We start from the raw sequence: 14,663 nt of genomic DNA, 5'->3' as shown, positions 1-14,663 counted from the left end.
TTGCCCTTCTCTGCACCCCCTCCAGCCCCTCCATGTCCTTCTTATACTGTGGTGACCAAAACTGGACACAGTACTCGAGGTGAGGTCTCACGAGTGCCGAGTACAGGGGCACGATCACCTCCCTCCTCCATCCATCGGAGAGCGTCCGTCAGCCTTTCAAGAAGGAATCGCGTCGGAGAGCAGGTGCCTTCTGCTTTCCGGGGCTTTGGGGGATGTTTGGTGGGGGAGTTGGATGCAGCCTCGTGCGTCTCGCTCTGCTGCTGAAACAAAATCATCTTTTTGGCCAGACAGGCTGCTCAAAGGAGAGGATCCGCTCCAAAAGTGCCACAAAGGCCGTAGAGAAAACTTGGTGGTTGGCTGATCTGACGTGAAGTTGCTTTACACGCTTTCGTGGCTCATTTTAAAGAACCCAGGAGGGGAAAAAAGACCTCGAGCCATTAGTCCCTGGTGCCCGTGAAGTCGGTGAGATCAGTATTGCAGCAAAGGAGGCGTTCCCAAGATTAGATTTTGAGTCATTTAGGTAGAGCTGTATTATTAGAGAGGAGAAACGTGCAATAAATATTTCAAACTGAGAGTATTATGCAGTTTTCTCTTTTTTTGCCACTTGTTTCCTTTTTTTTTCCCACTTCTTTCATTACTTCTGGTTTTGGAATTGATTCATAAACCCTTTTGCTAGCTCCAAGACTTTTTTGGGCGTGAAACTTGAAAAGTAAGTCTTAAACTCAGCCTTTTAATCTGAGCCTTTCCTTCTTGCCTTGCTGCAAAAAAAATCCCCCAAACCCAACAAACCCATCCCAGCGATGGGTGGTTTCTGTTCTTCGAGACTGGATTGTGTCACGCAGAGCCGGCCCGATGAGATTTGCATAAACCCTCCGGAGAATTCCTGCTTCTTTTTCAAGTTTGATGCTATTCAGCGAGAAGATTCATGTTAAAATAAGTACAAAGTGTCTCTCCTGGATCTTAGAATCGGAAAGAAATTCTTTTTTTTGGTGGGCAAGGTTAAAAACTGCAGCTGGCGGGGGTCAGTTCAGAGTTCCAACCGTTCCTTTTTGGACAAAATGGATTTATTTATTTTTTTTAGTTGCACTGTGAAATGAAACGAGAAGTGTGGCCCAGCCTGGCCCTGAATTTTAACGATAAAGCTAAAACGTATTTTTAAATTTTGCCTCGTTTTCCTCGGTGTTTCGGAGTCGTTTTACTGTGCATGATAGAGGAGAGCTGCTGAGCTTGCAAATAACTGATTTGAAATTGCTTTGAATAATTTTGCAGCTTTTTTTTTTGTGTGTTTCTTTGTACCTAATCAGAATTGATGTGACTGAAGTACAAATCTTCATAATAATCATGCATTTACTGGCAGTGATTGGAGGACCACCTTTTTGGCAATCTCTGGTAATTTTGTTCGTGCTCTTTATTCTGTCCTTTTTCATAAGTCCCGTAGACACCTGCAAGAGCCACCTGCCCGCACAGGGAAAAATCTCCCTTTTCCTCTTAAATGCAAATACAGATTCTTGGCCGGAGTTACCCAAACAAGCGATTTTTTGGGTATTTTTGGCGTTTCCAGGGAGAAAGTTCTCAAACGTTGCACAAAATAAAATTAAAGGTGCAAATTCCCGCTTCCTGCGAGAGGAGCTTGAAGGAATTTCGTGCATCGAAGCTGGCTCGGAGGAGGTGCTGAATCAGACCGAGGGGCTTGGGAAACGTTGGGAGAGCACGGGATAAGCAGCCGCAGATAATTTGGCCCGATTATCTGTGTAGGGGGGAAAAAAAGCACGTTGGGGTTTTTTTCCTTTTTTTTCTTTTTTCTGTTTTACTCTGTGTTTTTTTCCTTTTTTCCTTATTTTCCTTATTTCCTTTTTTCCTTCTTTCCTTTTTTCCTTTTTTCCTTTTTTCTTTTTCCCCTTTTCCCCTCTTTTTCCCTTTTTTCCCCTTTTTCCCTCTTTTTCCCTCTTTTTCCCTCTTTTTCCCTCTTTTTCCCTCTTTTTCCCTCTTTTTCCCCTTTTTCCCTCTTTTTCCCCTTTTTCCTTCTTTTTCCCTCTTTTTCCCTCTTTTTTCTTCCTCTCTTTCCTCTTCCTCTCTTTCCTCTTCCTCTCTTTCCTCTTCCTCTCTTTCCTCTTCCTCTCTTTCCTCTTCCTCTCTTTCCTCTTCCTCTCTTTCCTCTTCCTCTCTTTCCTCTTCCTCTCTTTCCTCTCCTTTCTTTTTTTCCCCCTTTTCCCCCCTTTTCTCCCCTTTTCCCCCCTTTTCCTCCTTTTTCCTCCTTTTTCCCCTTTTCCCCTTTTTCCACTTTTTTCCCATTTTCCCTTTTTCCCCTTTTTCCCCCCTTTTTTTCCCCCTTTTTAGGTTGACTCCCTATTTGCCTTACTGAAGCCTCGTTGGGCTGCACAAATAGCTTTGGCCAGAGAAAAAAACCCCACATGTGCCCACAGGAGTATAACTAATTCCTGGAAATAACAACTTCTCCAAAGCATTGATTTCCTGGGAGGCTTCCTTCCGGAGTGTCCGTCCCGTTTGTGGGCTTCATAAATCCTTAAGGTGGAGAAAGAAATCTTTAATTTGCGCTAAAAACCAAGAGATGGTCAAAAATTCCTGAAATGGAATTGAGGAGTGTCTAATCCGCTTCAAATAACTGGAGAAATGAATCCTCTAACATTGCAGGGAATATCTAGGAAAAAAAAAAAGAAAGAACTAACCTTGGCTGTCCCGGTGTTGCTACGTGTGCTTTCGGGCTTGAAAAAAACACCCAACCCGCCCCCGCAATTAATTCTGTAAACTGTGAAGTAAATGCCACGTAAAGAGGAGCCTGCGTAGAAAAAAAAAAGAAAAATAATGAGGCTACAAGTCAGCTGGTTGGTGTCAAACTTTGCCAGAACGATCAGAGGGGCCAACATCCCTGCGCAGCTGCTGCTCCGCCTTGCAAACAGGGATTTCTCAATTCGTTCCCTGTTGCCCTTTCAGTTTGTATTTCTTTTTTTTTTAAAATGAGGAAAAACTAAAACGCTAAAACAAAACCGTTCAGCGCAAGGTGATGCTTAGGCGAGCTGAGAAATCGCCCTCTTGTGCTATTTAAGAACTGAAATAACCTGATAAAGAACCCCTTGCGGCAAAGTCTTGAAATCTGTTCGAAGCTCGGGGTTGCAGCAGCGTTTGGCAAAGTCGGCTCCCAACAGAACAAACCCCTTGGCTGCCCAGTGCCGCGTTTCGCCAGAGAACAAGCTCCATCGGGTTTCCCGGCTCAGTTAAGAACCTTCCTTTTCCCTTCAGCTTGTGAGATATTTGGGTTTAATATTTAGGGACGAATGTTACTTACTGCTTGCAGAGCAAAATACATCACCCAGTCGCTCAAAATACGTCACCCAATCGCTCAAAATACATCACCCAATCACTCAAAATAGTTCACCCAATCGCTCTTTCCCCCCGTCCCAATCTTTTATGACTTTATCTGATGGCAAAATTGATGATTTGGTATTTTTGGGTTTGTTTTTACCTGGGGAGGGGGGGAACAATCCTGGAATAAGACACGGTTGTCTACTCAAACATTCCACTTTCTTAACGCTGACATGCAAAAGGCGAAACCACCCGCACAGGCTAAATGCAGAATTGTGTATTTTTGTCAATCGTTGCTTTCATTCGCTTTCTTTTTTCCCCCTCTGTGAGACATCGACTACCTGTGCTGGCTCCCTTCTTTCCGCCAGCGCGGATTCTCTTTAAAGCGTGTTAAAATGCTGCTCCACGAGGCTCCTGGAGCGCGGTAGCTTTCTGGTGGACGGTGAGTACGACCGCAGCTGCCACCCGCGTTTGGAAAATGTGAGTAAAGCGAGCGAGCCCACGGTGCAGCTTGTTGGATGCTTCACTTTTCCGTTTGATGTGAGAAAAGTGCCGCGAGCGCTTGAGGTTTTTATCCCGCGGCGTGATCTTTAGAAGCGTAAACACTTCAGAAACGCCAGGCAAACGTGGTTCTGGCCCCCTGTTCTTCCTCACGCAGCTTCAAACTGGGAGCACTGGGAGCTGCCCGGTTGGTTGTGGTGTTTGCGACCGGGCGCTGGCCACGAGGAGCCGTGTCCGCTCCTGGATGTGTTGTCCCTTACCTGCTGCTTCGCTGAGCCCTACGCTGCGCTCTTGGCCTGTCTGATTCCTAATCACGTGGATTTTTATTGGTTTTTTTCAAATCCCTCTTCGCACTGCGCAAAACGCCGGCATCTAGTCTGGAGGCCTGACATGAATTTTCTGGCAAATGATTCTGGACTTGCTCGAATCCAGGCTCTGGCAAGCGCTCGTCAGTCCATTCTTTGCTTGCTGCCACTTGTTTTTACTAACGTGTCTGGATTTGAGGTGGTTTTTGTTGTTTTTTTTTCCCCCAGACAAAACGTGGGATGCTCCCTGTACTGGGACGTAGCTGTACTTTCTGTGCAGTGCAGCCTTTCTCTTAGAATTAATTTCCAGGGCTTCAACAGAGCTCAGAGTTTCCTGCGAAAGGTTTGCCTGGTGATACCTCTCTGCAGCGGCGACAGGGTCTCGTGAAGCTCTGCATGTCCCCGACTTCAAGGTCAGCTCGTCACGTGGGCCGTGGTGACACGTGCAGACACAGCAGCCTTGGGACTCGCCGTGTAGCATCTTCTTATTCAAAAAGTCAGGGGCTGCAATGCCCTTTTGTAGGAAGACTTTTGAATATGATTCCCTCTTTCCCGCTACTCAATTTTTTTCTTTTTTTTTGCCTCCGTGCTGTTTGCTTGCCTTGTGCTGCTTCCTTGTGCAGCTTGGGCTGCGCTGCTTTTCCATTCTGTGTTCAAAGCAATTTAAGCAGGAGCTGCCTTTTTATACCTCTCTTTTGACTTCCCTCTGCCAAAATCCTTCATTTCCCATTATTTCTGCCAGGTAAGTGCTGTCTGATCCCTGTCACTCCTCCAGCTTCAGGGGGAGCGAAAAGGAGAGGGTTAATCAAGTGTGACTGGCCAGACTGGGTGTGCTCTCATCCTCCTGCCTTTCCTGGGCTCAGGTGTGTTGGCTCAGAGTTAGCAGCTGGGAGTTCACCGAATATTTTCTCCAGCAAGCTGGGGAAATATCAAGAAGTATCAGGCTTAATGTCTTTTGACTCCTGGATGAAGCTCGCCTTGGTTTTCTTCCCACAGAACAGCAAATTCAGCCCATTCTTTCAGCATCCACCCTTGGGTGTTTAAGCAGAGCACAAGTACCTGCCTTCGTCAGACCGAGGAGAGAAGTCTCCAGGACCGTTAAGGAGCGGTTAGTTAGCGATCTGCTCTTGCAGAGCCTGCCTCTTGGTTCCCTGTCATTATTCTTTCTTCGCTGTCTTCCAGAAGATGGTTTTTGACTTGACGGCGCAGCCTCAGTGAGGGAGAAATAACATGCGAGTGTCGTGAAACTGGAGTGGACACCGTAGCGTTGGGTTAACGGTTGGGCTCGACGATCTTAGAGGTCTTTTCCAACCTTGATGATTGTGTGAAACTATGCCAGCCGGCCAGAAGCCCACGGAGCAGGGCTTGAAGTGGATGTAAGGAAGAAGTTCTTTACGAAGAGGGTGGTGAGACCCTGGCACAGGTTGCCCAAAGAGGTGACGGAGGCCCCATCCCTGCAGACATCCAAGGTCAGGCTTGATGGGGCTCTGAGGGACCTGATTGAGTTAAAGCCATCCCTGCTCACTGCAGAGGGGTTGGACTAGAGGACCTCTAAAGGTCCCTTCCAACCCAACGTTTGGAGGGGTGATCTGCTTGCTCTTCCTTGGGCTGCCTCGGAGCAAGGTGTGAAGGGTTCAGGCTGGCTCTGCCTCTTCCTGGTGCCCTAAAAGAGTGAAAGATGAAGGGACTGAACGCGAGAGAAACCCCTTTACCTGCCGAAAGCTACACTGAGAGTGTAGCTGAAGAAAACCAGAAACAATTGGACCTCATTTGGGCTTCTGTACGTGGTTGGCCTCCTGGCTGTTGGGGAGCCAAGTGGGTTTGTTCAGTTGAGGGCAATGACTTCAGCTCCTGAGTTCAGAGCCCGTGAAGGTTTTTAGCAGCTCTGTACGTTGAGTTGGAAGCTTTTGGGTAGTTCTCTCTAAACACTCGCTGCTGTAACATGTTTCCTGTGGTTTATTTTTGAACTCTTTCTTCTTTGCTTCTAGTTTCTCCTGCTCTGCTTGAAACATTAAAAAAATGAAGAAAACTACTGTCTTTCAAAGCTGCCCGCGCTGGTTTTTTTTGCTTCTTTAGCAACCTCCTCCCGTGCTCACTGACCATGAGGGTCCTTCTCTGGCCTTTGCTTTCCTCGTCTTGCCCATAAGATAGGATCCAGTTTCTTGAGGGAGTTTCCCAAATCGTCTCCCGTAGCTCCTGCTTTTCCCAGTTGGTGAGTTTTACAACCGGCTTCAGAACAGGGCAGCGATGCGTTTCCCTGCCGCGGGAGAGCCGGGGGATTTAGCAGTTCTTAGCTCTTCTCTGCTTTTGGTGGCTCTTTTCAGGTAATCGAGGATAAGCGCAGCTTTCTGGGAAGCTCCATGGAAGGATTATTGGAAAAATACATATTTCTCTGCGCCTCGTAGAAATTGAAATCTCTGCCTAGCAGAGAAAGAAAAGCGAAGGTGGTGTTGGAAAGTGGAGTGTTTGAGTGCACCAGAAGTGTTGAGCCCAATTTTGGTTTCCTTGTGTGTATTCTGACTTTTTGTCTCTCTTCCATTAAGATCCCGATACTGAATATTCAGGTGAAAATATTCCCGGCTCTCTGCACTGTCGCAGGAACCATATTCTCCTGTACAAACTACTTTGGGGTGATCTTCACAGGTGGAGTTGGCAAAAATGGATCCACTATAGCAGTGAGTAGTTTGTTCTGTTAGTTACTAGGCAGAACTTGGTTTTCAGTCATTTTTTTAACACAACACCTCCTACATGTGAAATATTTTCCTTTCAGTTCCTCCCCGACTTGGGATAAAGGAGTTCATGCTGTCTGTGTGAGAATAGGAGTCGAGAGTTCTACAATTTTTGAGAGATTAAAAGTGCTCATGATGGTTGATATTTGCTTTTGAATGAATCATATAGTGTCAGAACTGCGTGGTTCTTGCTGCCTGAAAACTTATTTTCTCCCCCAGTGCAACAGTTCAGCCCTATTGCCCAGCTGACGCTCTCTCAGGTTTCACCACACTGTGTTCCTGTCAGCACCAGTGTTCGGAAAAACATGAGTTTAGTGTGATTTTGAGTTAGAAACCACCACGTGAGCGTTTGGCTCGCTTTGCAACGTGCGTGTTTTGTTCCTCTGACACTTTTAACTTTGTCTCGCCTTAGGGAACGAGCGTCCTTTCCCCTTTCCTTCACATCGGGACGGTGATCGCCTTAGCTGCCATGATCTACAAGAAATCTGCCGTGCAGCTCTTTGAAAAGCACCCCTGCTTGTATATACTTACTTTCGGTTTTGTATCTGCTAAGATAACGAATAAACTTGTGGTAAGTGCGCCAGAACCTCGGAGTTTCTTGTGCCTGAGTCAAACATTTCGTAGATTTTCAGGTTCTCTGGTGATTCCACTGGCTGAAACATCCGTTTGGGGGCTGAAGTGATACTTGGGCTTTACTGATTTTTGGTAGCTTGGAGGTGCAGCGGGGCCTTTCTTCTCTTTGAAAGAGGAGTGATAAACCTCGAGCTAATGCCACGGTCACACAGGCAGTGCCAGGACAGCTTCCACTTGCCCGAGTTCCATTTTTTTTCCCCCTTTCCCAGCTGTTCGTTCACACTTTTGCGGTGTCTTTCGTAGAATCCTCAATTCAGGTTAGAAAAAACCCTTGGGATCATCCAATCCAACCGTGAACCTACTCTACAAAGCTCACCCCAAAACCATCTCCCCCAACCCCACATCTGAATGACCTTTAAACACCTCCAGGTGTTTAAAGGGGGACTCAGCCCTGGGCAGCCTGTGCCAATGTCTCACTACTCTTGCTGGGAATTATTTTTTTCCTCATGTCCCTATGAGCTGGGCTGGAAGGGAGGTGGCCAAATTCCTCCTCAGCTGCAGAAGGGAGGAAAATTTGGGAGAAAGAGAGAAGGCATCAGAGTTGCTGAGGTTTGGAACAGTTGCTCGGGGTTCAAATTAAAACAACTGGAGAGAAATAATTGTTAAAATGAATGGGTTGGTGCTCGAGAGTGGGTGACTGGGAGGGAATTAACTGCTGCCCCGGGTCTGTAGAGGTGGGTCGCGTTGCCCCGTGAACTGGCTCGGGGTTAGATGTGACTTGTGATGGAAGGAAAGTTTCTTTCTCCCCCAGAGGAAGAGTTTGTGGGCTGGGAACCGTGTCAGGTTTTATTCCTGTAGCTACATTTTTTGCTCGAATAAGATTTCTTTGCAAACCTTGCGTGGCGTACAGCTCTAGACTTTCCTGGTTGAAACAGTGTTTCTGCTGCTACTTGAGTATTCAATATATCTCACAGCAAGGTGGCTTAAACTAGACCTTTTTTGGCTTTATACATTCACTCTGCCTTGGCTGGTGCACGTTTATTTCTTAAACTTCCTTTTTTCCTTTTCTTTTCTCTTTTTTTATTTTTTTTTAAATGTAGGTTGCACACATGACCAAAAGCGAAATGCACCTGTACGACACAGCCTTCATAGGCCCAGCACTACTGTTTCTTGACCAGTATTTTAACAGCTTTATCGACGAATATATCGTACTCTGGGTTGCCCTGGTAAGTGTGGCCTCACCTCATGCCCTTTCGCCCGTGTTTGCGTTGGGCGAGCCTGGCTCCCTTGTCTGGAGGGTCGATGGGTCTGGGAACCGATTTTACGGAGTTGATTTGAAACAGAATTCCTGCAGAGGTAAACACAGTTTGCTTGGTGCGTAGTTTAAATGGCTTTTAAAGCAACGCAGCAAATACTCGAAGCTTGTATTTTGAAGGTTGGTGTTGATGTCTTGTTAGCGAGGGAATAGCCGGCATGTGGTGCTTTGAGCTCTTGCACGCGTGTACATCTGGCATTAGCAGCAGCACCCGTTAGGAAAAAATATCTTCAGTTAAAACTCATACGTGCGTATCAAGCACTCGAGTGTTATCTACCAGTGTTAAGCTTTTAATAAAATTGATACTTTATGTATGGTTATCGCCACTCAAGAGTTCTTGGGGCATTTCCCAATATTTGCAGAGCTGCCACAACTGTTTTCCCTGCTCTGGCTCTAGAATGAAGAGTCTTACAAAGCTAGAAGAAAGCCCAGCTTGCCGACAGACGCTTCCTCTGCTGAGTGACGCTTCCTACAGAGCTGGAGATTTAATTTTTGAAAAGAGTCGTAGAATCATAGAACATCTTAGGTTGGAGGGGACCTTAGAGATCATCTCATCCATGGGCAGGGATGCCCTTAAGGAGGCCAGGTTCCTCAAGGCCTTGACCATCTCCAGGGAGGGGGCAGCCACAGCCTCTCTGGGCAATCTAGTCCAGAGTCTTGCGCCTCTCACACTGAAGAATTTCTGCCTCAGATCCAATCTAAACCCGTTCTCCTTCAGTTTAAATCCATTTCCCCTTGTCCTGTCGCTGGACACTCATTAAAAGTCCCTCCCCAGGCTCCCTGTAGGTCCCTTCAGGCACTGCAGGCAGGGATAAGGTGCCCCCGGAGTCTCCTCTTCCCCAGCTGCACAACCCCAGCTCCCTCAGCCTGTGCTTTTACTCCGAAGCACGCAGGCAGCGTTAGACTCTTGCAAAACATAGAGCCGAATGCATGGTGTTTGGTTTATTCTTTTTTATTCCCTTGGCAGATCCTTTCTCTCTTCGATTTGCTTCGATACTGTGTCAGCGTGTGCAATCAGATCGCTGCCCACCTGCACATCCACGTGTTCCGAATCAAGCCCTCCTCCGCGCATTCGAACCACCATTAGTTAACGGGGAGTCGCTGGGAGGAGAAAGAAGGAAGAGTCGGGTTTTCTACGCGACCGGCTGCGAAGATATGTGGGAGACTAAGGCAAAAAAGCAGATAAGAACAAAGTAATTTATAATAATCGATGTCGTATAACTTTTATTCTTCGTTATCGGTAACACTCCTTAACTAGTCTCCTGCCTGAGAGAGTGAATTCCGAGTACACCCTAGTCAACTCTACATGTAGTCAACTCTGTTGGTTCGAAGCCCGGGAAAGCATGCAGGGAGTAATGCTCTGTCTTTGTAATTACCTTGATTACAAAATAATCTATATATGGTGAATGGATTCCCAACAACTCAAGTTTCTAATGTAGTATAATTACAGCTGCAATACGACTCGCTTTTAATTTTAATATTTCATCATCTCTTAGTGAAATACTTGTTTAGTGTCCACTTGAAATTTATTTACTAAAGACCTGAGCTGGTAAAAAAAAAAAAACAAACCACGGAGATATCGCACTAGCTTGTGTAGCTGAAGCAGCTGTCAAGGTTTTGAGTCCAGACTGACGTGGTTCTTTTGCTTACGCGTTGCTGATAAAGCGGTTTCTTGCTAAAGAATAATGCGTTGAACATGGTTCTGCGAGCGGAAGGGGTGGCCGGCATGCAAAATAGTGTGGTATCTTTGTCGATTAATTTTATTTTTTTAAATAAACATTATCTAAAAAAAGACAACTTATTTCTCAATGTGTCTTCAGTGGAAAGACTTTGAAAAAAAGAAAATTTTACTGTTTACTTTTTTATGTATAAAACTTAACGCAAAATTTCCTTTCTGCTCTTAATAAATAAGAATTCTGAGAGCAACAGTTGTCTTCAGCTGTGTGTGTTGCTCTGTCCTGTTTTAGGAAGCAGTTTTCTGGCGCTTTTATGAGCACAGCGTTGTCGTTCCAGGATCTCCAGCAGCTTTCACGGCTACATGGTGCAGTAAAATAGGGGTGTTTTGTGTTTTTTTTTCTTGCTATTGCTGTTCTTAATGCCATTTCAAACGTGAACTGCATCAGGAAGGCTGAGCTGGGTTTGACCAGAGGGTTTAATTGCCAAGTGCCGCCGGGAGCTGCTTTGGGGGATGCTGGAATCCTGACCCTCTGCCCGTGAAGCGTCTCGCTCAAGATGGTAAGAAAATATCTACTGGGAGCCCAGAGCCACAGCAGCACCTGCGTGGGTCTCTTCTTTGCAGGAATTAGGCACAGCTCACTTAAAAATAAATTAAAACCGAAAAAACAACTCAGCAGCAATCGATCAAAACCTCACTTGGCCACTTCCTGTTGATACCCCAGGGATCAGAAAACGTGCTGAGGAAGCAGAGAGAAAAATTCGCTTCCTTCAGGGACTGGAGAGGTTTTTTAAACCCTTTCTTCTCACTTCCTGGCACAGTACCCTGGGTGGGGCACTCATGGACAGAGAGGTTGGTCTTCTGGAGCTGTGTCCCTGTGGAGACACGGGGCTGCTCGGAGGAGGAGCAGAGGAGGAGCGCGGCGCTGGCTCTGTGAGGAAGGCTCTGGGGCCGGCACTTTTCCTTGATGCTGCAGGAAGCAGAACCGAGATGCCGACTTGTGTGGCCGAGCATTTAGCACGTGGACATGCTCCGTCTTACATTTCTGTGCTTGGCAGCGTCTTAATTCCTTCACACGGGGTGATACGGTTTCAGCGAGTGAGTTGGAGGTTCCACCTCGGGGCTGGGGTGTCTTCAGGCCGAGGAGGAGATGATGTTGGCTTTGCCACGTCGCCCTTCACTCCCGGCCGTGTGCGTGCTTGTGAGCAGCTGCTTTATGGCTCTGGGGGGAGCCTTGTCCTGTGGGTTTATTGGGGCTTCCCGAAGGGTCTTGCCAGGCTGAGAGAGAGTTTGGTTCCCGCATCGTGACCACGAGGCAGGGGCACAGCCCTGAGCAAGCGTCCTGGCAACGTTACGGTTGGTTACTGGGAGCATCTCCAGCACGTGAGGTGGCAGCTGCCTCCTTAGTATCACGATTTTGGATACAACTGGAATTCTGTCTGGTTAGTTTTAATGGTATCCACCTGGGGGAAGGGTTGATCCAGGTAGTCCAGCCTCTGCTGCTGCCCTTCAGGTGGCAAGAGAGTCTGCGAGGTGAAAGGCTGGAAGGATTTTAAGGTACCGAGGCCCTCTTTCACAAACCCAGTGCTTCTTTTCATCACCACAGAGTGGATGCAGAACTCAAGTCGTTTGGAAAGTGTCTCCCTGGAGTGTCAGCAAAGAGAAGAATGCTTTGTCGTCGGGGTTTTTCAGATTTAAACTGCTCCAGTTAAGTCGATCCTTGAGACAGGTGAGGAACTGAACTCCTTAAAGATTTGTCTAGGACCAAACTTTGATTTACAAACTGTGCCTACCCTAAAGCCTCTTGACATTCAGGAAATGCAGCAGGGCACCTTTTCCTCACCTGCAGCGGGTGAAAAGCTTTGAGTGCCCTCTGTGTTCAGCCAGCCAGGAAAAAAATTTCCCTCCTGATCAAAGTTTCAGTGTTATCAGGGAATAGCTCCTGCTCGCGATCTGAGCCATAGAAAGTGTTGCGCTGGACATAGGTGTTGTCTGAAGGCCTGTAATAAACAGTGGAATAAATTAACTTCACCCCCAGGTTACGGCACTCTCTTGTGACCGTAGGTTGTCTTCGATGTGCTTGTAGAGCTCAGGCTGCTCAGGGAGTCGAGAAAGGGGAAGGGAAGTTCTGTAGGCTCAGCCCGATCTTGTGACGTGCTTTTTCACTTTGTGTTGCGTTCAGGTGACACTTAGAAGGGAAGAGCTTTTGCAAGAGCAGCCTGTTGAGCTTCCTGGAACCCCGGCGTCCGAGTACACTCCCTTCAAAACCAACACAGCCTGTTCTGTTAAACGAGCGCTCCCCTCAAACTCTAAAGGCAAGCTGAAAATTTCCCCTTTCTTTCTTCTGCTCAAAGGAGCTCCCTTGCTCTGGCAGGGAGTGGAAGGCAGGAGAGAGGCAGCTCAAGAACACCTCAGGGCCTCTTCCTCTTTCCTCCCAGTGTCAGGTTGGTTTCACACCACAATTTTTCTCTCCTACTCCGCGTGCACCAGGTCCATCCTGCGCCAATGTGCCCCGTCGCTGAGCTGCAGAGAAGTTTAATCGTTTCCCGGGAGCAGGAGATGAAGCCCGCGGCTGTTTTTCAGAGGTTCTAGCCAGGTGGGAAGTGATCCGAGGTAGGAGCTGTGTCTATTAGTGGGCTGGAGCCATCTGAGAGCACTTAGCGTTTACTCTGGTAGGTTAAATACGCCCAGGACTATTTGTTGGCACCGAGGCCGGCTGGTGGAGGGTGACACATGCCGCAACACGCAACTTATCTTCCAAGCCGAGCAGCTGCAGAGCAGGGATCGAGCCGCAAATCGGCAGCGATTCCTGAGCCGGCTCCCGAACCGTGCCGGGGAGTTGTTTGTTCCGAGCGCGGGTTGGCCGATGCGACGCTGGGAACCGTGCGAACAATTCAGCAGAATAAATGAGCGCTCTCCAGTTCAAGGGAAAACATTTCTTGGCGCCGTTTTATTTACTCTTGTAGTCTTAGATCGAGCGTTCGACAAAATCTTGAGCAGGAAGAAAGATTTAAAAATACACCGCGGGTTTTTGCTGAGACGCTGCAACGTGACCGGGGCCCAGCTGGATCCTTCGTGCTCCGAGTGAGCGGCGCCAGCCACAAACCCAGTGATCCCCGCCTGCAGGCAGGTGGTTTGAGAGAGGTGGATGGAGTTGGAAGAGAGAACAAATAGGGTCTTTTATTCAGCATCTGCTCTTTCAGCACGGTGTCTCCTTTCTTCACCGATCTCCATCGATCCCACTTCTCGCAGCGTGCCCGCCTTCCGGGCATTAGAGGGAGGACATGAAAGCTCTCACCAGATTGCACGACTCTAGACAATAAGCGAGCGTAGTATCAAGCTGCTTTTCAATGTTCAGGCCAACCTGACTCAAGAAACCCTTAAAAGTTGCTGAGCAGGGACGACTAACGGCTTGCTGAAAGGGAAAGGGGGTGAGAGGAGCGTGGGAGGGGGAGATCTGGGGCTCTTGGGGTAGTTTATGTCCCTCGGCTTCTTTTCTTTCTTCCTTTCCAGCATCTTCAGCCACCACCTGTAGCTCTGAAGCTGCTGGGGTGAGAAGTAAGTGCCTGGTTGTTTCTGTTGTTCTCCACCTCCTCCTTCTGTCTTCGAGAGCCAACTGAGGAGCTTGGAGCTGCCTCGGGGCTTCCCCAGGGGATGCTTCTGGGACTGGGCACTGGGACTGGATCTGGGCCCCTTTTTCCATGAAAATACTAACAGGAAAAGTGCTTTAAGTAAGAAATTTCAACCTATTCTTTATTCCCAAAGGTAGCACCAACCCTTCCAACCTGCTGTAGTTAATCCTTGCCGACCCCTGGAGCGCAGGCTGCATTCGAACAATTGTGGTTTTTTTAAATTTAAGGCTCAGGTTTTGTGTATCTGTTTGCAGCAGATTTTTTTGTGTGTATGTGTATCTGTTGCATTTTTCTCTGGCAGGAATTCAGCAGCCACACAATCCAGTCCGTTATGTGACTGCTAATTCTTTTCTAAAGAGTTACTACCCAAGCAAGGGCCACTTCCTATTTTTCTCAGCAAGATGGTGTTACGCTTTGCAATCAAAAAGGCCAGTGTCTTTTCAAAATGGTAAGGAACAGGGAGGAGGAGGGGGAGAGGAGGGGTCTTTTCGAAAAAGACAATTCTTGACAGGTGCCCTTGATTTTACACACATGATTTTCTGCTGGTGTGTCAACTTCTTTAAATGCAAAAAAACCACACCAAAACACAGAAAAACACCACTAACCTTTAAT

The 14,663-nt window shown here is 47.4% G+C and overlaps 1 protein-coding gene across 1 annotated transcript; it reads left to right on the top strand.

The window, feature by feature from the left end:
• Nucleotides 1-1,307: 1,307 nt before the first annotated feature.
• Nucleotides 1,308-10,564, top strand: LOC104276625 (choline/ethanolaminephosphotransferase 1). Its single transcript, XM_009873022.1, has 5 exons — nucleotides 1,308-1,389; nucleotides 6,671-6,802; nucleotides 7,269-7,427; nucleotides 8,530-8,655; nucleotides 9,712-10,564. Exons 1-5 carry the CDS (start codon nucleotides 1,342-1,344, stop codon nucleotides 9,829-9,831), a joined length of 585 nt encoding a protein of 194 aa, XP_009871324.1. The 5' UTR covers nucleotides 1,308-1,341; the 3' UTR covers nucleotides 9,832-10,564.
• Nucleotides 10,565-14,663: the final 4,099 nt, after the last annotated feature.

This window comes from Apaloderma vittatum, unplaced genomic scaffold (assembly GCF_000703405.1).
Source record: "Apaloderma vittatum isolate BGI_N311 unplaced genomic scaffold, ASM70340v1 scaffold11877, whole genome shotgun sequence".
NCBI lineage: Eukaryota > Metazoa > Chordata > Aves > Trogoniformes > Trogonidae > Apaloderma > Apaloderma vittatum.
Note: the sequence above shows the minus strand (reverse complement) of the source record. Positions and strands in the feature narration are given on the sequence as shown.